Source organism: Bos mutus, chromosome 22 (genome assembly GCF_027580195.1).
Source record: "Bos mutus isolate GX-2022 chromosome 22, NWIPB_WYAK_1.1, whole genome shotgun sequence".
Lineage (NCBI taxonomy): Eukaryota > Metazoa > Chordata > Mammalia > Artiodactyla > Bovidae > Bos > Bos mutus.
In genome coordinates, this window is record NC_091638.1 from 48,125,789 (window position 1) to 48,148,894 (window position 23,106).

Consider the following 23,106-nt stretch of genomic DNA (forward strand, 5'->3'; position numbering starts at 1 on the left):
TTTTTCAAGTGATGAGGACAAAGGAGGGTGTGTGGAAATGGGAGTGTGGACAAAGGGCAGTCAACAGCCCTGCAGCAAGAGGGAGAGAGAGGAGTGCCGTGTAGGGTGTGGAGGTGATGGAGGGCAGGGGACGGGACCATGTCCCCTGTGACTCTTGACTGTGTGGTAAAGATGCAGCGGGTTGGACCATTGTAAGTCAAAGGGGTTTGGGAAGTGGAAGAGTAAAACTTAGGGTAAAATACAGTGAGCCCTGAGTCGTGATTCCAGACCTTCTCCAGAGGTACTGCCCATCACCTTTCGCCATCTGTACCTCAGTTTCTCCATCAGTACAGGGAGGCAGTGGAATGGTTTGTTGGTCAGGGGATTCTAGAGAAATTCACAGCCGGATAGACCAGCTCAGCTAGATTTCGTGGAAGGGGCCTCTTTTGACCTTTCCAAGTGACAAATCCATTCAGAACAGTAAAATCCCTAAGAATGCACTTCTTCTTCTACCACTTAGCAGATGCCTCTGAGTAGAAACCTAATCTCTGCTCAAACTTCCTGCCTCTCTATCATTAATGAGCATTTTGCAGTTAGTAAGCAGTCTGGCCATTCCTTCTAAACCGTGGGTCCATTTAAGCTGAAGGCATTAGGAGGAAGGAATGCTCAAGTATGAGCTTGCAGATCAGATACACTCTCATGATAGCACTCTCCTAAAGAACTTTTTTTTTTTTTTAAGGGCTTGGAGAAGGAATTGGCAACCCACTCCAGTGTTCTTGCTTGGAGAATCCCAGGGACGGGGGAGCCTGGTGGGCTGCCCTCTATGGGGTCGCACAGAGTCAGACACGACTGAAGCAACTTAGCAGCAGCAGCAGCCACCCTCCCAAACCAAATCACAGCCTGACTGGCAAGTAGGCTTCACAGAAGCCTTGTGGACACACTGTAACTGTTCATTTCCTTTGAAAAGAGCACAGTTACTACTTTGTAGACCACACACCTCGCCCCTCCAGAGGGCCACCCGGCATGGAGAGAGCAGAGTGTGAAAGAGAGAGAAGGTGCTGTGCTCTGGCTCCCAGGAAGCCAGCTATGGACAGGATCAGTGTACGTCATCAGAGAATGATATGGTCCACAGTGCCCCCTAGTGGTGTAGGGAGGTCTGGCACTCTGTTCTGGGAAAAGTGAATGTTCAATTTCCTTCTCAGTTCATTCAGTTCAGTCGTTCAGTCGCTTAGTCGTGTCCACCTCTTTGCTACCCCATGGACTGCAGCACGCCAGGTTTCCCTGTCCATCACCAGCTCTGGGAGCTTGCTTAAACTCATGCCCATCGAGTCAGTGATGCCATCCAACCATCTCATCCTCTGTCATCCCCTTCTCTTGCCTTTAATCTTTCCCAGCATCAGGGTCTTTTCCAGTGAGTTAGTTCTTCACATCAGGTGGCCAAAGTATTGGAGTTTCAGCTTTAGCATCAGTCCTTCCAATGAATATTCAGGACTGATTTCCTTCTCATGAGGAAAATTTACCCCTGGACTATAGCTACCCTGGCATTGGCTCCTGGTCCAGTGATGCACTGAAGTCAGTGTGGTTTGGAAGGATTCAAAACTACCTTCCAAATAGGAAAGAAAGGTTCTGAAACCAAGGGGTGATAAGATTTGAGGACTGGAAATGACCCTTGTTTCAAGTGGTGCTCTAAACTTGCTCTGTCATAAATGGTAAGCAACAGCCACATGTGGCTGCAGAGCATTTGGAATTGAGCTGTCAGTGCCCTCAATGCACATTGGATTTCAGAGAACTAATATAAAAAATAATATGAAATGCTTCTAGTATTTCTTTTCATGTTGCCATGATAATATTTAAGGTTTAATCAAAGATTTTAAAGTGCCTTTTACCAGTTTCTTTACTCATCACTGTAGGATGCTAGAAAACGTAAAACTATATTGTGGCATGCATTATATTTCTACAGAAATACAATGTCCACTACATAGGTGGACTTTGGGCCAAGATCAGGGGCCCATGTGACTGGGACAGGTTCCATAGCTAAAGTTGACATTTTGGAGAGATGTGGTGGGCTTGCCCTTATGAATCACCTGTTTCCTCCTAAAGAGCCCCCTGAAATCCCACCTTTGAAAAGTCATCAGTTTAAGTTAATGAGAACTTTTCAAAATGCAGGTACCTTGAGATTAAGAACCTAACACCTAAACCAAGTATTCTGGAATCCTTGGTTGCCTTCATGATCAAGGGGCCCCAGAAAGAATTAGGAGGAAGTAGAAACAAAGAAGTCCTGTCCAGCTAGCTGCCCTTCTTCAGATTTTGCAATCAGCTCTCCGGCTTCGAGGCTGCCTGTCTGTCTCTTACAGGTTGACCTCTGTCCTTCCTAAGCATTTGCTTCTTTCTTATCCTCCTTGTCCTTAGGAAATGGGCTGTTTGGGTGCTTCCCCTGAGAGTTTTAGAAGAGCCATATCAGAAGTTTTGTTTTCTCTGTCATACCAATTCTTTGTGGCTTTACTGATCTGGAAGGCCTTACTTTCTTTTGAAATATATGAGCCAAATTCGTATGCTCTATGTGAAGGGACCCTGAATGGCTAAGCTGGCTAAGTAGAGCACTAAGATGTGGAGTACATTGAGCAGAGTTTGTCTTGCAGCTCGGCATGCTTCAGACGTCTTTTAAGGGAAGAGCTGACTGTGATTGTGTATCTTCCATTGGTCAGCTTACTCCCAGGGCAGCAGCAAGGGGACAGCACAATTCTTTAGGGGTCTCAGTGAGTGAATCTTGGGCAGGCCCCACAGGTAGGCTTTTCCACCTAGAGCCTTTGTCTTCACATTTAGAAATATAAATTCTTTGTCAGTATTTGTTGGATGTTTTCTGTGTGCTTAGCAGTAAATGATGGAGAAGGCGATGGCACCGCACTCCAGTACTCCTGCCTGGAAAACCCCATGGATGGAGGAGCCTGGAGGGCTACAGTCCATGGGGTCGCTTAGAGTCGGACACGACTGAGCGACTTCACTTTCACTTTTCACTTTCATGCATTGGAGAAGGAAACGGCAACCCACTCCAGTGTTCTTGCCTGGAGAATCCCAGGGACGGGGGAGCCTGGTGGGCTGCTGTCTGTGGGGTTGCACAGAGTCAGACACGACTGAAGCAGCTTAGCAGCAGCAGTAAATGAAAAATTAGTGGGGACTATCCAAGTTGGGATTTAGAGACCAAACTGAGTTTGCCTCCCATGTAACATTTATTGTATTCTTAGACTTGCAATACCTAGAGTTTTTTTGTTTTGTTTTTTTCTAGGCTTTTGTAAATTGGGAAGAGGCTAAATTGACTTGGAGTTTTTTCAAACAGTCTTTCCTGAAACAGATTTTGACAGAAGGTAAGTAAAAGGTTGCTCTGAGCAGTCAGGAAACTGAAATATCAGTGACGGGGAACTTCCTGGCTGTCCAGTGGTTAAGACTTCAAGCTTCCATGCAGGGAGCATGTGTTTGATCCCTGGTCAGGAAACTAAGATCCCACATGCCATGTGGCATGGCCAAAAAACAAAAACACACAAAACCAAAACCAAAAACACACAAAGTATCAGTGAGGGGAATTCTACAGAACTGCTGGTTGCGTAGATGCAGACCACCTGCTTCCTAGAGGCCCTGGGTCAGAGGAGCCTCAGAGCTGGGAGGGTTTTAAATAAGGAGAGGAAAACTAGCATTTATTAAGTGTGATGCCTCAGTTGTCTAATTTAAATCTCCCCACAGCCTTGTAAGAAAGATATTGTTCTTTTTATTATGGATGCGGAAACTGAGCGTCAGTGAAGTTACATTACTTCTGCAGGGTCCTACAAGAGTTAGGAGCAACTTACTTTGAATCTGAGTCTCATTCCAGAATCCCACTGAATAATAATGTAATATTATTACATATATTATTACATGTAATAATAACTGTATTATAGAAATATTCTATCAATTACAGAAAGTTTAGAAAATATAGAAAGCTATCTATAATCTTTCTTGCCTGGAAAATTCCATGGATGGAGGAGCCTGGTGAGCTACAGTCCATGGGGTCCCAAAGAGTCGGACATGACTGAGCAACTTCACTTCTATCTATAATCTTATTTTCTGAACATTTTATACACTTTCTCTGAGCTTTTTTAAAAAAATACCTTTTAAAATTTGTTTACTTTTGGCCGTGCTGGGCTTTCGCTGCTGCTCAGGCTTTTCTGTAGTTGCAGTGCACGGACTTCTTGTGGTGGCTTCTCCTGTTGCGGATCACAGGCTCTAGAGCACAGGCTCTGTAGTTGTGGCACACGGACTTAGTTGCCCCACAGTATGTGGGATCTTCACGGATCAGGGATCGAACCCGTGTCTCCCACATTGGCAGACAGATTCTTTACCATTGAGCCACCAGGAAAGCCCCTTGTGACCTTTTTAAGAACCCAGTTTTTCTCATTTGGAATTGAGATGAGCTGTAAGTGCACTCAATACATATTGGATTTCAAAGAATTAGTATTAAAAAATAACATGAAATGCTTCTAGTATTTCTTTTCATGTCGCCATGATAATATTTCGGGTTAAGTCAAATATATTTTCTTTAACAATAAGATTCACTGGTGGGATAGTTTGGTCAACCTTCCAGCTTCTTAGGACTGTCCAGTTTAACAGTGACAGAACTCTAATGCAGAGGACAAACCAGAAGCTGAAAGTACATCTTATTTTATATATATGTGTGTATTTATACCCAGCTTTATTTCAAAGAATGAGATTGGAGGCAGCTATAAGCTGCTGAAGGTAGTAGTTTCTCTCTATAAATTTCATGTGTCTATACATGTATGTATCTATTACTGAACATGTTTTTTAATGTCTTCAGAAACTATCTTTTAATTATAAAAATAATATAATCCCATTACAAGAATTTTGGAAAATAGGAAAAAGTTTCCTAAAACTCTAGCATTCTAATACAAACATCACTGTTCCTATCTTGTTGTTTTTCTTTGTCCACCTTCTTTACTTTTCTTCATTATACTTCCAAAGGGAAGCCCCAAGCCTCACTTCCCTCATTGGTGGTTTAAAAGATAGAACTAGGAGGTGCCTGAGGGCTCCCCGAGCTTTGAGAAAACCTGTTTCTAGCCTGAGGCCGTAACATTTCCATCACAAAAGTGAAACTGTTCACAGGACTTCTGGAGGAAGTAAAGGTCAGAAACCTTTGGAGAGCTGAGGGAAGGTGCCTTAACTCTTGAGAGCGAGGGAGCATGCTGTTCACCACTGTCTCCCTGACACCCTGCTAGGCCTGGAACGTTGATACGTATTCAGCAAGGTTTGGGTTTTTATAAATATTTATTTGTCTGCACCGGGTCTTAGCTGTGGCTTGTAGGATCTAGTTCCCTGACCAAGGATCAAACCCAAACTCCCTGCCTTGGGAGGACAGAGCCTTAGCCACTGGACCACCAGGGAAGTCCACAGCAATTATTTTTTGGTAAAGAAAGGTAGCTATAGTGAAATTGTATATTGTGATAGTTCACATTATTGTTAGAACAGGCAAAACAATGGAGGGACTTTGAGGATGGGTAGTTACTTAAATGCACTTTTTTTTTCTTTCAAAAGTTTAAAGGGCAGTTTGAATGAGTTTAGGAATGGCCCTAACTTGGTTGTCTGTACTGCTGTGGCTAGTCATGTGTGGCTAGTCATGTGAACAGTGGCAGGTTGTCAGCCACATGTTCGAGCCTCCCGAGGGGGGCCTGCTTCATCTTCGGTCCATCCTGGCCTGGCTGGCAAAGGGCCTTAGGAACTTCCTACGGCCTCCCTCTCCATGGCTGTGAAATAAGGAAGGGGCCTGACAAGGACACCTAGATTCTTTTTCTCTGAAAGCTACAGCTCTAAAAAATTTAAAATCATTTGTTGTTATAGCAAAAATGTGTGTGTGTGTATACACATGTATATATACACACTCACACACACATATGTGCTGTTACCTTCTACCCCCGCATTTCCTGAACACTGTGTGTCATGTGCTGAGAATATACAGATGACTGAGGAACAGGACATGGCTTCAAGGAGCTCATTCCCTCTGCAGAGACTAAAGCATTTGTGTGGTTAACTCTGATACAGGGGTGTACTTGGAAACAGCTCATTCTCCAGACATCTCTTGAGTGCTCTCATTTCCAGGAGCTCTGCTAGGCAGCCAGGGGCATGGAGATGACCGAGAGATGGTTCCTCAGGGAGCTGACAGAATGTGGGAGGGAGATGCCTTTTGTGCCAGAACCCAGGGAGGTCCCTGCAGAAAAGCCATTGCAGGTGGTGAGGATACCAACAGCTGAGCCTGGGAGCACCAGCCCAGCCTGACTCAGAAGAGCTGGAGGGGTGAAAACCTCCATGTAGGATGTAGCAGAGGATGATAGTGTGATGGTGGGGGGTTGGGGTGAGGCTGGTGAAGGGAGGCTGAAAAGATAGCTTTCAGTTCAGTTCAGTCGCCCAGTCGTGTCCAACTCTTTGCGACCCCATGAATCACAGCACGCCAGGCCTCCCTGTCCATCACCAACTCCCAGAGTTCACTCAAACTCATTTCCATCGAGTCGGTGATGCCATCCAGCCATCTCATCCTCTGTCGTCACCTTCTTCTCCTGCCCCTCCCAGCATCAGAGTCTTTTCCAATGAGTCAACTCTTCACATGAGGTGACCAAAGTATTGGAGTTTCAGCTTTAGCATCAGTCCTTCCAATGAACACCCAGGACTGATTTCCTTTAGAATAGACTGGTTGGATCTCCTTGCAGTCCAAGGGACTCTCAAGAGTCTTCTCCAACACCACAGTTCAAAATCATCAATTCTTCGGCGCTCAGCTTTCTTCACAGCCCAACTCTCACATCCATACATGACCACAGGAAAAACCATAGCCTTAACTAGATGGACCTTTGTTGGCAAAGGTCAGCCTGTAAAAGGTCCCAAATGCAAAACCAAGGCATTTGGACTTTTTGCAAACACAATAGAGCCATTTAAAGGAGTGAAAGAAGAGATGACTTAAGATCTGTATTTGCAAAAGCTGGAACTGTTATCGATGAGGATGGATTAGAGAAGAGCAGAGATACTGGGGGGCCCATGCCTGGAAGGATCTGCAGAGGTCCCTGCCACCACCCTGCCTAAAATGGGACATTGTAGGGAGGAAAGGATCGGGAGAGGGACTTGAGAGAATATCACATTCTCATCTCTTAATGCTGCTTTCTTCTTTGAGAAAGTGTTTAGGAGGAGAGAGTTGGCCCTTCAGGGCTGTGGCCTCCTCAGTGCTCCTCCTCCATAGCGGTCAGTGTTTCCCATTCAAGGATAATAAGAATATTCATGGAAGTGGGGAATAGGGCTCAGGGCTAATGTCTTTACCTTGAAGGCGTTAGACTGTCTTAGATTTGAACTGTGAACTAGGACTGCTGAGAATTGCTGGCCTCCACAGAGTTTTCTCCACTCAGAGAGGAAACTTCTGATGAGTCTGTGCAGTTTATCATGGACCTTTCATTTCACAGAATTACACTCAGATTATCTGACCTCCCTGAAAACCTGAGATTATCATTTTTATTATTAACATTTCTGTAACTCTTCACACTTTTAAGAAAACGTATCAGGTTTTATTGATTTTTGTTGTTTTTAATTGGTTTGTAACTTTGCTATCAATAAAGCCACCAGCACTTTCCAAATTGTTATTATTTTGAGATTATTTTAAATCAACATTAGGACAAGGACCATGTCATTAACCAAGTTTCTAATTTTTCTGCTTTGACAGTATTTACCAACTGGAAGAGACAATAGACAATAAGAGAAAAGGAAGCAAGAAAATACTGTGTATTTGAAATGCTAATTATTTTCTTTTCCATTTACAGGCGAGCGATATGTGATGACATTCTTGAACGTGTTAAATTTTGGGGATCAGGGTAAGATGAAATTCTGTAGTGTTTTAATTAAAGATGAGCTATCTTCACGACACTTTCTAATGTTTGCCTCTGTAGTTTGATTCTTTTTAAAATATCTATCTACTTATTTATTTTTGGCTGCACTGGATCTGTTGCTGCGTGCAGGAACTGGTTGTGGCGTGCGGGCTTCTCAGTTCGGTGGCTTCTCTTGTTGCAGAGCGCAGGCTCTTGTATTACAAGGCAGATTCTTAACCACTGGACCACCAGGGAAGCCCCTGTAGTTTGATACATTTCATGAAAAAATAAATCTGAAGATTATAAAAAGTGAATCCTGAAGATTGAAAATTGTAGGTCTTTATAAATGTATATCTGACTATTCCTTCCTGTGTATCTTGGGCAGCAAGTTCTGTGTTGGGATTCCCTGTCCTTACCCAGCTTTCTGCAGAGCTCTGGGGCTCATTTTGGGGGTCAGAGGGTGCCAGAGTTACAGGGAGGTCATCACAGTCATGAAGATTTGGCCTATGTGTGTGGCTAAATAGGTCTTAATATTTTTTCACATTTATTTTTGAATACTATCCCTAAGTAGTAGAAATAAAAACAGAAAAAAATCAACTTGGCATTATGACTGTTATAAAAAAGTACTAGTGATACAAATGTTCTGTGTCCTGACTGAATTTATATCAGTGATCTTTTGCTGTAACTTTTCAAGAATTTACTATTTGGGGAGAACTGGGTAAAGGGTACATGGTTCTCCCTTTTATTTCTTACAACTCCATGTGGATCTATAATTATCTCAAAAAGTTTAATCTAAAAAATTATATGAGAAAAAATGTTAATAGTGCTATAAAAATTCAAGTAGAAAAACCAGTAAGACTGTTATTTCTTTTTTTTCTTTTGTTTTGTAGGTGTGTATGATATAGTGAATAATCTTGGCTCCCTTGTGGCCAGATTACTTTTCCAGCCAATAGAGGAGAGTTTTTATATATTCTTTGCTAAGGTGCTAGAAAGAGAAAAGGACGCCACACTTCAGAAGCAGGTAGTCTTGGTTTTCATGTCCCCATCTTCCAAGTGTACAGGATCAACAAGACAGAAATGAGGAGCTGTCTGTTTCCCTCTGTTTGATCTGAAATTTTCTTCTAGTTTTCATTCTCCTCTCACATTCTGAATGATGGCAAGATCCTGAGCTCACTTCTTCTTTCCAGCTTCTCCTTTTCCTCCTGGTCAGCCCTTTCTTTTCACCCTGTGTCCTCTGTGACCTTTTCTTTGTCCCAGCCCTCTCAGAACTCTATAGCTGTCCCCAGTGCAGCACAGACCCCTTCCTATGGTCTAAGGTTTAAGAATGAGGCTGCCTCCCCACTCCTCAGACTCTCAAGAACCAAAGATGAGCCGAAGGATGCAGAGACTGGGGCAAGACTAATTGAGGGCATGGAGAGGAAAACACGGGGCATCTGGTCTCGCTCATCACAACAGTTGTTTAGCTTCTTAAGGACTGTGATGTGCCCAGAGCTCCATTCTGACCCTGAGAATCTACGTAGTCTGGCCAGTAAAAACAGAAGAGATTTTAATCCAGGAGTATTTGTGTGTAGAAACTTCCCTTTTCCTAGAATCATTGAAAATGTCTGACTTAGAATTAAAAGCAAACTAGTTAGCCTCTTATGTGTCTTAGAATATATTTTGCAGACAACAGTTCATGCATAATATCTTTTCAAAATGAACCAATCTGGTTCTTAGTCTGATTTAGGAATGTTTTCTCAGTGTCAATTACAGAAACATCAGAAATTGGACTTGTTTGTCAGGAGAAGCACACTGACAAAGCTAGCTAGTGCTGTAAAAACTTGTCCCTTTGAGAATAAATGTCAGAGGGGAAAGTGAGTGTTTCCTAGGCAACATTTGAGACAATTTATCTTAAATGAGTTAAAAACTAACCCTCCCCTGCTTTCTTAAGGAGGCACACTTTGTCTTTTTTCCTCTATTTGTTAATTGAGTAGAAACAAACCCAGGCTGTAGAAAAGCAGCAGTGGTTCTCAGCAGTTGAAAGAGTGATCCATGAAATAGCGAAGGGAGAAAGCCAGATGGGAGGTTTCTCTCCAGCTCATGATTCATCCCACTTCCTTCCTTCTCCCCCGGCCCCAGGAGGATGTTGCTGTGGCCGCCGTGGTTTTGGAGTCCCTGCTAAAGCTGGCCCTGCTGACCGGCCTGACCATCACTGTTTTCGGCTTTGCCTACTCTCAGCTGGTTTTGGACATCTATGGCGGGGCCATGCTTAGCTCAGGATCAGGTATGCACAGAGTTTTTTTCCAGATCTGTTCTAATTTCCCAACTGAAGGAGAGGAGTCTTATGAAATTTAGATACGGTTGACATGTGTGTCTGTATAGGGAAGATTGCCGATGGCTGGGGCACCTGAGGTCACACCAGCTCAGGGTGCAGTTGGGGCTTTGGCACCAGGTTGATCAGTCCCCACAACCTTACTTGGAGAAGTTGTTAGGAATCCTTAGCTTTCCTTTCAGGCCTCAAATGTGTTTTGCCAAGTGCTTCCCTGTGCTCCCTGTAGGGTAAGTGAGGAAGGCAGAGAGCAGGCTCTAATGAGTCTCCACTTGGTACTAAACACATCTGAAGACAGTAAGTGCCACATAAATCTCACGGCCTGATGCATAAAAGCCTCTGAAGGATAACCCAGAGCCATTTGCAGAGAATGAAATTGATCTCAGCAAATAAAATGGTATATTTAATCCAGTGACTCTTGGGTTTTGAAAGAGAAAAGTATTGAGTGTGTCTAACTTGGAAACACCTGGTGCCCAGGCCACTGAGTGTCTCACAGTGTCGCTGGGCCCTGGGGACTTGACCAGTTTCAAGATGCACTGGGTCACAGACTAGCAATCCACTTAGAGTGTTTCCTCTTGGGCTGAGCAAAGATGTTTTTAATTCCTCACATCACTAGACAAGATCCTTGAAGACTTTTTTCTAATGCCCTGTCTCAAATGTAAATGGCCCTTTCAGATGCCATTCTGCAAGATCACTGGCATGTTTTTGTCTCCACTATAATGGGCCCAAACATTTAGTATTAGGAAAAGAAGGGCTGAGTTTCTACACAAGAACAAAGGTCATTAGGTTTGGACAAACAGCTGCTGTGAAACCAATGATGTGGTTTGTAGTGCCCTGGGTCAGGCAACTATAGGAAGCCATTAGCAAGTCAGTGCACAGAGAGCAGGACAGGCTATTTCACAGCAGCTCTGCCCCTCTAGAAAGGTAATCACCAAGGAGCAGCCTTTGTAATGCAGCCACAGGACAGTGCCACAGGGGAAGGGCTGTCCCATCAACGTAGTATTCACTTGCCTAAGTCATTAATCACTAAAGATATATCAACAAACTATTGTCATTGTGTGGGCCTTTTACTCAAGTGAGATGCTGGTGCCAGTCTTGAGCACCGATGATAGATTTGTCAGCTAAAAGGGTCAGTGTTACTTGATAAATGAAGGTAATGAATTATGTCTCTGATGTTTTATGTCAAAGTCATTAATCATTTTAGACTCAATAAGATATTCTCTTGGTCTCATCTTCAGAGAGAGAAGAATCTTGAGAATGGTCTGGTTCCTTAGTCTCTGAAAAGGATGTATGGTTTGCTCTAGTCACTGCAGCATCTTTAGGACCCTTGTCTCTTGCCTGACCCAGGCCTCCATCAACATCCCTGCCCCAGCAAGGTCTTCCAACATCTGTCTCCTCATCACTGCTCCCTCTCATTTTGACCAGATTTCCAGCTGTGTGTGCCTTCTGGGAGGGTGAGTGTGTCTCCCCAGGGTGCCTGCTGGCTTTCCTTCCCTGTCTCCACACCACGCCTCTTCTTGTTGCCCTCTTCTTGACTCTGCGGACTAGTGCTGCAAATCCAAATGCCTTTCCTGTGCCAAAGACATTAACACTGCTGCTCTGCGCCCCAGTACTCCTCGCCACAGCCTTTTTTTTATTCCCTTAAATACTCACAGAACATTGACTTTCTCCAGAAAGTCTTACTGAATCAGAAAAGAATGAGGAACTTTCCATGGCGCAGCCCCGCCACTTAGTTTTGAAAGTGGAACTTGCAGCGCTGCTGTCCTCAGTTGCCCCAGTTGCATGTTGCCTTTGTCCTTGCCCGTGAAGTGGACTCACCTGTGACCAGACCTGCAGTGGCTCCTTTAGAGACCTCTGTGCTGCTTTCCTGGAGAAGGCAATGGCACCCCACTCCAGGACTCTTGCCTGGAAAATCCCATGGACGGAGGAGCCTGGTAGGCTGCAGTCCATGGGGTCGCTAAGAGTCGGACACGACTGAGCGACTTCACTTTCACTTTTCACTTTCATGCATTGGAGAAGGAAATGGCAGCCCACTCCAGTGTTCTTGCCTGGGGAATCCCAGGGACGGGGGAGCCTGGTGGGCTGCCGTCTGTGGGGTCGCACAGGGTCTGACACGACTGCAGCGACTTGGCAGCAGCAGCAGCAGCAGTGCTGGTTTCCTAAAGGGGGACTTGGCTGCAGCGCAGGCAGACTTTCGTGGAGCACTGAGGGTTTGCTTTGCAGTACTTGGGCTCAGCCTTGTGTGTAATTAGGGGCTGTGGAAGTGGTCTGAGACTTTGATCAGACGTTTTCCTCATATCTAGCTTTTCCATCCTAAAGGAAAATACAAACATTCAATGAATCTCCCTGAGACTTCTCACATTCATCTCTTAGGTGCTTCTGTCTTGCCCTTTCTTTTACTTTTTCTTTTTTGGAGAAGGAAGAGCTTATTATTTGCAGCCAGTAAGGAGAACACTTGCTTTCCCAAAGCAGTGTCTCCTTTTTCACTTTTTAAAAATCTTTTTTTCTTCTCAGGCCCCTAATATTAGTTTCATAGGGCTGGGATCACAGTGTGTCATGAACTAAGTGGCTTGTAAGAACAGAAATTGATGGTCTCACAGTTCTGCAGAAGTCTGAAATCCAGGAGCCAGCAGAGCTCTGCTCTCTGTGGCAGCTCTAGAGGAGGCCTCATTCCTCACCTCTCTCAGCTTCTGGTGTTGGCTGGCAGTCTTTGGCTGGGAAATACATTACCCCCATCACGTGGCTGTCCTCTCCCTGTGTGTATTCACATCATCTTCCCTCTGTGACTATCTCTGTGCCCAAACTTCTGCTTTTCATAAGGATACCAATCATAATGGATTAGGGCCCATTCTGATGACCTCATTTTAACTTATTATAAAGATGCTATTTCCAAATAGACCATACTCTTAAGTTACTGGTGATTAGGACTTCACACTACTTTTGTGAAAGTGTTAGTCACTCAGTTGCGTCTGACTCTTTGCGACTCCATGGACTGTAGGCCACCAGCCCCTCTGTCCATGGGGATTCTCCAGGCAAGAATGCTGAAGTGGATTGCCATGCCTTTCTCCAGGGGGAATCTTCCCAACCCAGGGATCGAACCCAGGTCTCCTGCATTGCAGGCAGATTCTTTCCCATCACATTACTTTTGGGGGCAATTTAATTCAACCCATACTACCACTCAGCTCAACCCAGAGTTTAAGGTTCCATCTGCAAGTTCCCCAATTCCAACCTCTTTCCCTAAAGTTGACTCAAAACCCTTCTATTCGAATCACCGTTTCATGCCGGTGTTTGTGTTCTCCACCTTGCAAAGCAGCGCGCTGTCCACGTGGCATCAACTTTCAGTTACCAAGTGAGAGGTGCAGGTTGTGAGAGGAGCCCCGCTCCTCTCTGCTAGAGAGAGGAGGACGGAGAGAAGAAGGAAGCACACTGAGCATAGCCTCGAGCTAGCACAGGCAGACCCTAGTCCCTGCCTCCTCTGCTGGAGTCATCCCACGGCTGTGGCAGGGGCCAAGCTACTTCTGCAGCAGTTTGGGGGAATGAGATGCAACCTGACATGATGAAAATGTGGAACCCAAGAGAGGGCCATCAGCGCTCCTCTGTTAGTACTCCTTTTGTCTTTGTTTTGTTTTTTGGTTGTTTGACCCACAGTATCTCTGAGGTGTGCTGGTTCCCAACTCCAGTCTAATTTAGCCATCGTGACCTGAATGGGGAGAAAAAAACTCAGAAATACTTGGGAAGTTCACAATCCAGAGGCGTGCTCACTAAAGATTGAGACCTAATCATAGGACCATAGAATGCTTCTCCTCACCCATAGCTCACTATCCCATTCCTAGGCCTATTTAAAACAGTTCTTTTTTTTTTTTTTTAACATTTTATCTTTTTCACACAATAGTAGGATGCAAATTCTATTCAAGTTCCCATAGACTATAAACTGGGAGACCCTGAAACATCCAGGGACAAACATAGTGGAAAACTTTCAGAGATAAAGGTATTGAAATCATGCAAGAGTCTATTCTCTTGTTACTAAGCAGTTCTTTTTATCCAGTCAGATCAAACCAAATCAAATCAAACGAACCCAGTCAGTCCCATGAAATCAACTCCATTAGACCACCAACATCAGGCAAGCCCCTTCACCAGTAAGATTACAGCTTGCTGAAGGCTCGGATAATGGGTAGCATTTTTTAGCAATAAGTTATTTTAAATTAAGGTAACTACATTTTTTTAAGGCATAATGCTGTTGCACAACTAATACAATACAGTATGTTGTCATAACTTTTATATGTACTGAGAAGCCAAAAAAATTCATGTGACCTTCTTTATTAAAATATTTGCTCTATTGCAGTGGTCTGGAACCAAGCATGCAGTGTCTGTAAGGTGTGCTGATTCCCAACTCCAGTCTAATCTAGCAATCCTATCTCATCTGAGAGGGGAGAAAGAAACTTGGAAATGTTTGTGAAGTTCACAGTCCAGAGGCAAAAGCTCACTGAAGACTGAGACCTAATCATAGGACCACAGAATGCCTCCCCTCCTCAACAGCTCACCACCATATCACTTCTTTTTGTTATTTTTGATGGCCATGAAACTATTTAGTGTCCCCTTGGCATGGGGACCTTTCATATTAAGCAGCTTTCATAGCCATGACTAAGTTTCAGATTCTGAGACTCTGGAACTCCCCCTGGCCTGCCCTTTTCTTTTAGTGGTTTCTTTTTTTTCTTTATTGAGGTCTAATTTACATAAAGTAAAATACTGTACTCTTAAGAGTTTCGACAAATGTCTACACCTTGTAACCAATATCCAGATTAAGATACAGAACATTTCCGTTACCCCAGAAGGTTCTCATAGGGCGCTTTCCACCCAGCTGCCCCACTGTACCTCAGCGGCAAGAACTGCTCTGATTTCTTATCACCGTAGGTTAGTATTACTTTTAAAAAGAATTTTGTATAAATGAAATTATACAGTGTAAGCACTTTCACGTTTGGCTTCTTTCCCACAGTATGAAGTTTTTGAGATTGATGCATGTTTTCACATGGATCAATAGTTTTTTTTTCTTCTTGATTGCTGAAAAGTATTTCTTTGTATGGATGGCCCTTTCTCCTTTCTCCTTTCTCCTGTCTGTGGTCATTTTGGGCTGTTAGGAATAAAGCTGCTACAGATGTTTTTGTACATGTGTTTTTGTGAACATTTGCATTTATTTCCACTGGTTGTATACCCAGGAGTAGAATTTTTGGATCGTAGGTTGCATTCATGTTTATTTTGTTGGAAACTGCTTGACTGCCTCTCGGTAATGGCCCTTTTAAAAGAGGGGCTCAGGGAATTCCCATCCTATAGGTTAGAACTCCACACTTTCACTGCTGACAGCCTGAGTTCAATCCCTGGTCAGGGAACTAAGATCCCACAAGCCACATAGCACAGCAGAAAAAAAAAAAACAAGAAAGAGGGGATCAACTCCATTTTAAGGCTCCTGATCTTCTGTTAGCAGATTTCCCCAAAGCTTGTTAGTTAGCTGTAGAACCTAGAAGAAAATAACCTTACGAACTCTGATTCTCCCTGCAGAGTTGTGGGTATTCTATTTCCTTAGTGTGCTGCTGCTCCTGAGTCCTGGGCTTCTTCAGGGCTTCTTCAGCTGACTTTGTCTTCACCTGCAGGGCCACTAGTGTCCCTGAGTGCTCAGACTAGCAGGCTTCTTCATGCTGTTTCAAAAAGTGAGATTTGTTTGCTGGCCAGATAAGCTTTTAGTTGCTAAGCAAGAGATCTGTATATCTATTCCTAACTGTCCATTTGTTTTTAGCTGTTTATTTTGGTCAGTGCGCTGGAATGCTCAGAGTCCTTGCAGATAGTTAGGACCACACATCTGCCCAGTGACCACACCAGCAGGGCTCATGACCCCTCTGGTGTTCTCTGGCCACCCAGCCGATGTGAGGATGCACGGGGGCCTCCCCCTTGGGCTCTGGAATCTCAGCAGGTTGTTTCCTTACAGGTCCTGTCCTACTGCGAGCCTACTGTCTTTACGTCCTCCTCCTTGCCATCAATGGAGTGACTGAGTGTTTCACATTTGCTGCCATGAGCAAAGCGGAGGTAGACAGGTGGGTAACCTTCAAGACACACCTGTAATCATGGCCTTCTGCCAAAATGAAGTAGCTTCTTTCTTTTCATTCTGAACATGTATTTATAGAAGACTCTTTTAGAGCCTGCAGTGCGGTGCTTTCCTCAGGCACCATTCAGTGAGTCTTCTCCACACTAGGGCTGGGGAGCAGCCACTGTTCCTCGCCTCCCTTTGTCAAGGGAAAAATCTAGGCCCTGAAGGGCTGTGTTAGTCCTGGTTGGCAGAGGCAGGCACCAGACGAGACCCCCTCCTCCACCACCTCCTTGCCTAGTGCTCCAGATGGTTACTCAGGAGCTTCCTCAAGAGGCAGGTTTACAGGTATTTCCCTGATGGTCCAGTGGTTAAGAATCCACCTACTAGTGCAGGGGGCACAGGTTTGATCCCTGGTCTGGGAAGATTCCCCATGCCTTGGAGTAACTAAGCCCATGAGCCACAAGTACTGAGCCCGGGCCTCCTAGAGCCCATACTCCACAGCAAGAGAAGCCACCACAACGAGAAACTTCAGCACCGCAACCAGAGAGTAGGACGAGCATAGCAACAAAGACCCAACACGGCCAACAATAAAGAAATAAAAATTTTTTTAAAAAAGCAGATTTATGGACAATCTCAGGGCTCTGTGACATGTCTCCTCAGAGAAAGACTCAAGTGCACATAGAAGTTTTGCCACATTTTCTCCCGTCCATTGACCCTGAGGTTGGGACCTCTGCCCTGAGCTTCAAGCAGTAGTTCTTAATACTGGTTATGAGTCAGAATTGCCCAATGAAGCTTGTTAGAAATGTAGATTCCTGTCCACTCGACTCCCACCACTCTCTCTCCTACCATACCTACAGAATCAGTAGCCCCTGAGCATGTAAATGTTTTCTTTAAAGCTCCTCAATGATTCTGATGTCAGCTTCTGGTATGAGCCTCTGATCCACACCCAGGATCATTCATCTCTTGTGTCCCAAACGCCAAAAGTAGAAAGGTAGTATCTGAAGACATCACTGTAGGATGTAGTTGAGAAGAAGGATAATACTGTTAGCGGCAAAGGAGAGAGAGGAGAGGGGGTGGGAGTAGGAAATGGGGCCAGTGGCTCTCGTTATCCCTTTGCCCCTTGAGGTCTGGGTCCCATGGGGGTTTCAGGCTGCCTCTGTAGTGCCTTGAGTGCTGTTGAAACCCCTCAGAGGCCTGGTGGGGTACGGGGAGGTGGGCAAGGATACCTCAGAGATGGGGGGAGCCCTTCCTCTCATTCACAGCAGCCTTTGCTTCCCACTGTGGCCTGTCTCAGAGGTTTGGTGACCTGTGGGCCACACCATAGTTGAGAGCTGGAGTGTAGAGCAGTGGTCCCAGCCCAGACTGATTAAACTCCCCTCAGAAGTTCTAGCCCTCTCCTACACCAGCTGAACTGAAATTTAGGGGCTTGGGCCAAGGAGTCAGCTCCAGGAGATCGCTGATGATAGCTAGGGCTTGAGGAACTGCTGGCCCAGACCAGCTTTCAGAGTAAAAACTGCATTGAACACTGTGACCCAGTGCATATTTAGGTGTGACTGAAACGAGGCTTCCACAAAGCAACAAGTACCCCAGGTACAGAACACACTGATGATGGCTTTTAATTCTGTTTCAGTTTTTTAAACTGCCATGTCATGATGCTCTAAATTGATTTCCTAGCCCACTTTTAGGTCACAACCCATAGTTCTCAAATGTGGTCTAGACATGGTTTTTACTTCAGACAGTTAAATTTATAGCTAGCTATACACTGCTTTGAGTCTGTCCTTTTTTTTTTTTTTTTTAAAGTGGATAAAAAGATCTCTAAGTTTAATTTTGAAAATATTATGCTTTTACATGAAAGGTGCTTCTAACATGAAATAATTTTAAAATATAATTTAAAACATTCTAAATAAGGTATTGAAGTGTGTTGGAAAGAACTCTGGACTAGGAATCTGTCTCTTTGAAGGGAATTTTGTTAAAATAATTGCAGCATTAATGTTGAAAGGGAGAAACAAGACTAAGCCTGCTTAAAACATTAAAAATATATTATCTTCCAACAAATCATGAGGGAGTACAGACAGTGACTGATTGCTTTGGTTTCTCTTACATTGCATTGAACCAGAGGAAGCAGGTTTTTAAGTTAGTTGTAATGGGACCTGGACAGCATATTAAAATCTGGAAAATGATTTTCATGGTATTAGTCGTCAACATAGAGAAAAGACAGAGCCATATTCTCATTTGAAGTAACTCACTTCCCCTAGGAGTAAAATGTGGTTTTAAGCATGATCTCCAAGTTTGTATTAAATGTGGAAGCCCCCTTTTTGTCTAGGCCCCTGGCCCCAACCCCCAGTCTTGTTCTGAACACGTGGAGCACCTGAGCTCATCACTGACCCCAGGCTTTTTTCCTTTCTATGAATTTAGCCAGACATAAAACTGTAGTAAGATTTTTTTGTAGTATAATTGAGTAGTTTTCATCTATTTTACTTACTGAACTACAGGTTAATCAGTATTTGTTTTTTAATAAAAATAAGGCATTTGGTTGGATGTGAAATATTAGAATGTCCTTTGAGCTGCAAGTTCCTTTGTTGTTAATAACTTCATAATCTATATAGAAGATTGATGGCTTCACATTATGCCCCATTGAAGAATCTTGGTTGTGTTTTGTTAAGCCTGTCTCGTTTTCTTTTGTTCATTTGACAAATTTTTTTGAGCATCTGTTTTCTAAGAGACATTGCTTTAAGCTCCAGGAGTACAGCCATGAACAAAACAGACGTGATCCCTGCTCTCCTGTAGCTGACAATAAGGGAAGCAGACAGCAAACAAGTAAATAGATAAGAACATTGTGCTCTATGGACAACTAACGGAGAAGGCAGTGGCACCCACTCCAGTACTCTTGCCTGGAAAATCCCATGGGCGGAGGAGCCTGGTAGGCTGCAGTCCGTGGGGTCGCTAAGAGTCGGACACGACTGAGCGACTTCACTTTCACTTTTCACTTTCATGCATTGGAGAAGGAAATGGCAACCCACTCCAGTGTTCTTGCCTGGAGAATCCCAGGGACAGTGGAGCCTATGGGCTGCCATCTATGGGGTCGCACAGAGTCAGACACAACTGAAGCGACTTAGCAGTAGCAGCAGCATGGAAAACTAAAACAGGGTTATGGGGTGAGAGTGGGAGCCCTTTTAGATCGGGAGGTCTTTCTGAGAAGGTTGCATTACGCTGAGGCCTCGATGACCAGGAAGAGTCTGCCATGTATAGATGGGCTAGAACCTTCCAGGCAGAGGGGACAGTGATGCAGAGGCCAATGATTGAGAGCTCCTTTGTCTGACTTGTCGGCCCTTGAGTGCCCCATGTGGAGCTGGACTCCGTACTGTTGACTGAATGAAGGACAAGTGCTGTCTTCTTGCCTAGGCACATAAGAGACCCGTGCTGTCCTCTACGTAGTTACCTAGGCCACATTGTCATGGCCGTACCTTGATGTTTTCAGCCAGCACCCACTGGGGGACACTTCAGTTGCTTACCTTTTGATAAACCTGATTAAAAATAACTTCCTGTTTATGTTAACCAAACCTTAGAAAATAGTCATTGTCGCTGACTAATTTCCCACTGATTTACAAAGTGGCATTTTAATTTTATCTTTAAAATTCTTATTTTATCCTGAAGTGGATAATGCCTTTAAGACTATAGATTTGTGTTGCAAAGTTCAACAGTTGCAGAGCCCTATTCTAATGAGAAACAGTAGACGTCCTCATTGTTAGCGCCTCCCAAGTGACTACACCAAAGAAGCCACACTGTGACTTGTCCCTGCTGGAGTTAACATGAATTAGCTACCAGTTTCATTCATTGTTTCCCTTCTGCTTGGAGTTGGGTGAACATGACCCAACAGGTTATGAAAGTTTATGAACCTGTAGTCTGAAGAAGAACCAAACATTACACATCATCTTCTTTTTGGAAAATTGGTCAGAGTACTGGCCCACCCTCTGTGGCTTGTTATAAAGTTGGCCATTCTGATTATTGATTAGCATTAGTGAAGATGCTTCCTCTGTAAAGATATGGGCTCTTGTACTTCCATTACTCATTAAAAAGAAACTGTGTCGACTAAGAAGCAAATTAATTACTTGTCTGGAATTCTAGATGAAAGCTCTGTCCCCTGTTAGAGTATAGGTGTGTGTGTGTATGTGTGTGTTTGTTCTTGATGACACACACTCCGATAATTACGTCTCCCATAGCACCTTGGGCTTGGTCAGCCAAAGGACAAGGACCCAGGCATTTGGGGGACCCAGTGGCATTCTTGCCACCCCTCCTTCCTGTGCAGAAGCTGAATGGTGGTCTCTGAGGTTTCCTAACCAGCTGACACAACTTGGGGATCTAAGGGGTTTGGTTTCCTCAACAACTATACACTTAGATTGCCTGCTATGTGCTCAGCGGAAACCAGACGCTGGAGAATTTGGTTCATGGTTGTACCACAAGCCTTTTGGAAGATTTTTATCTTTTCTGAGATTCAGTCTAGAGCTGAAAACTGAAGATAACTAAGTGATGTACTGCCATGGAATCAGAGAAGTGAAAGGAACGGTGTAAGCCCTCCAGTCACAGGACCCACAGAGCTCTAGAAAGGTGGATGGAGAGCCAAGGAGGGATGTGTGAGAGTCTGGGAAACCCTGACAGTGGGCCAGGCCTTGCTCCCTCTTCTCATTCTGTTATGGAAGCTGGTCACTTGCTTTGAGTGAGATCTGCTGGCAAAGGTTACGGGGCTTCTGCCTTTCCCAAAGGAAGCAGTGCTACAGTTTAGGGGCCAGGGGTCAGGTTGGGCTGTTGGTTCACTCCTTAGGCAGATTCCTCAGCCTCTCTGGGCCTGGTTTCCTTGTCTGTAAGATGGATCCAAGCTCCACAGGGAAACGGCCCTGTGTTTGTCCACCAGCACATTCCCAACAGCCCACACAGTGCCTGTCCACACGAAACCATGAACCCGTGTCATATTCTTGAGCCTCACATTAAGGCAGGCTGAACAGGATTTTTATGGGTTTTGATTACAAAGTGTCACTTAACCAGTTATTATCCTTAAACACCATAAATACATTGAATTGTTCATTTTTTTACTCTTCTATTCAGGGCTGAGGGGGACAGTGACGTTTCCATGTTATCCACTTAGCATTTGATGTAAAAATCACCTGGATCATGGGATCTCAGAGGTGAATTCATGTTCACAGCCCCTTTCTTTGCAGCAGCCCTGCCTTGGGATGAGGTACCCACTGCCCTGCTTTGCCTGTCTTCTTCTCCCCAGGTACAATTTTACAATGCTGGCCCTGTCGTCTTCCTTCCTGATGTTATCTTATGTCCTGACCCGTTGGTGTGGCAGCGTGGGCTTCATCTTGGCCAACTGCTTCAACATGGGCATTCGGATCATGCAGAGCCTTTACTTCATCTACCGCTACTACCGGAAGAGCCCCCACAGGCCTCTGGATGGCCTGTTCCTGTCACCAGTCCTCCTTGGGACATTTGCCCTCAGTGGTGGCATTACTGCTGTTTCAGAGGTGAGACTCCCCATAGCCTTCACACCACATGCTTTTGCAGTCTGTCCAGTCTCCCTTGTTCCAGACATCCCCTTCCTGTTCTGCCCACAGCTGAACAAGTACTTGCTTCCTCGTGCCCCTTCCCCTAAGCTTCAGGCCAGCATCTTGTGAAATGACTGAGCAGTGGTACCTGTGGGCACAGAGTAGACCCTAGTCCATGGCTGTCACAGCTTTTCCTGATTCGAAGCTGGAGCAGTAGAGTCCCACTCTCCCTGGCTTGCCCCAAAGGAAGGTGGTATGGCTGGAGGGCCAGGGACTGACGATGGTTTCTTTCCACAGGTGTTCCTCTGCTGTGAACGGGGCTGGCTAGCCCGGCTGGCACACATCGCTGTGGGGGCCCTCTGTCTGGGAGTGACCCTCGGGACAGCATTCCTCACAGAAACCAAGCTGATTCACTTTCTTAGGACTCAGTTAGGCGTGCCCAGACTCGCTAACAAAATGACATGACCTTGCGGAAGCCCTGTGGCGCCTGGACCAGCTGTGGGGCGGTCTTGTGAGCGGAACATGTGTTCCGTGGAGGAGAGCCAGGCCAGGGGTCTGCAGTGCAGTGAGACCAACCCAGGCAGGTGAGTCGTCAGAGCGATCCACCAGACCACTTACCATCCATTTGCGGTTTCAGATAGCAAGGGGTTCCCTTTTTAAGGGAAGACCAAAAAATTCTTTTAAAATCGATACAATTATTTTTTTCACCATTTTGTTGTAATTGGCATTTTTCTTTTTGAGTAATGTATTAATTCCTCTTGGGTGTGATTGACCTTAGGAACTCTGTGTCCCACATGTTCTATCTTGGGTGTCAGCTGTTAATAATCATCTAGCTCAGAAGGACAGATAGAGCCACTTGACCCTCCACAGGAGTATTTATCATGTGCTATAAAAGCATGAAGGAGACGTGGTGTTTTGTGATGTTATACAACAAAGTTGCTCCCAGAGTTGTGGCTTTCCCCACTGTGACCTGGATTTTTAGAGAAGGAGAAATGTTAATGGGAAGTCCAAGAAATGAAGACACAGAGGCTTTCAGATCACATTTCCCGCAGTTAGCCAGGCGGAGTCAGCATCTGTCCCCTTCACGGCTGTCCCTGCAAAGGCTACCTCATGCCTTCCCGTCACAGCAGGGGCAAGCCAGCTCATCTCTGGTCTGGTCACTGGAGAAAGGACACTGTGATCCTTCGTGAGCTATCTTGTTCCCAGAAGGGAAGCCCACTTTGCAGTTGGCTGTAAGTTCTCATGAGGAGGTTGTACAGGTGACAGCTAGAGTTGAGTAGAGGTGTCTTTCTTCCATTCGAATAAAATAAGGTAAATTCT

General features: G+C 44.8%; 1 protein-coding gene across 3 annotated transcripts in view; it reads left to right on the top strand.

Moving 5' to 3' along the window:
* Nucleotides 1-23,106, top strand: part of RFT1 (RFT1 homolog) — a 48,344-nt gene that overhangs the window by 16,367 nt on the left and 8,871 nt on the right. For 2 of the 3 annotated variants that reach the window (XR_011462061.1, XR_011462062.1), the window contains exons 7-13: nt 3,263-3,341; nt 7,815-7,865; nt 8,750-8,880; nt 9,978-10,122; nt 16,145-16,250; nt 21,516-21,765; nt 22,084-22,370. Coding sequence is in view for 1 of the 3 variants with exons in the window: in XM_005896479.3 (XP_005896541.2) it covers nt 3,263-3,341; nt 7,815-7,865; nt 8,750-8,880; nt 9,978-10,122; nt 16,145-16,250; nt 21,516-21,765; nt 22,084-22,251 (930 nt within the window). In the remaining 2 variants the exon portion in view is untranslated. Of the gene's footprint in view, nt 1-3,262; nt 3,342-7,814; nt 7,866-8,749; nt 8,881-9,977; nt 10,123-16,144; nt 16,251-21,515; nt 21,766-22,083; nt 22,497-23,106 lie in introns of those variants that run through there. The other variant, XM_005896479.3, reaches the window with a different exon arrangement.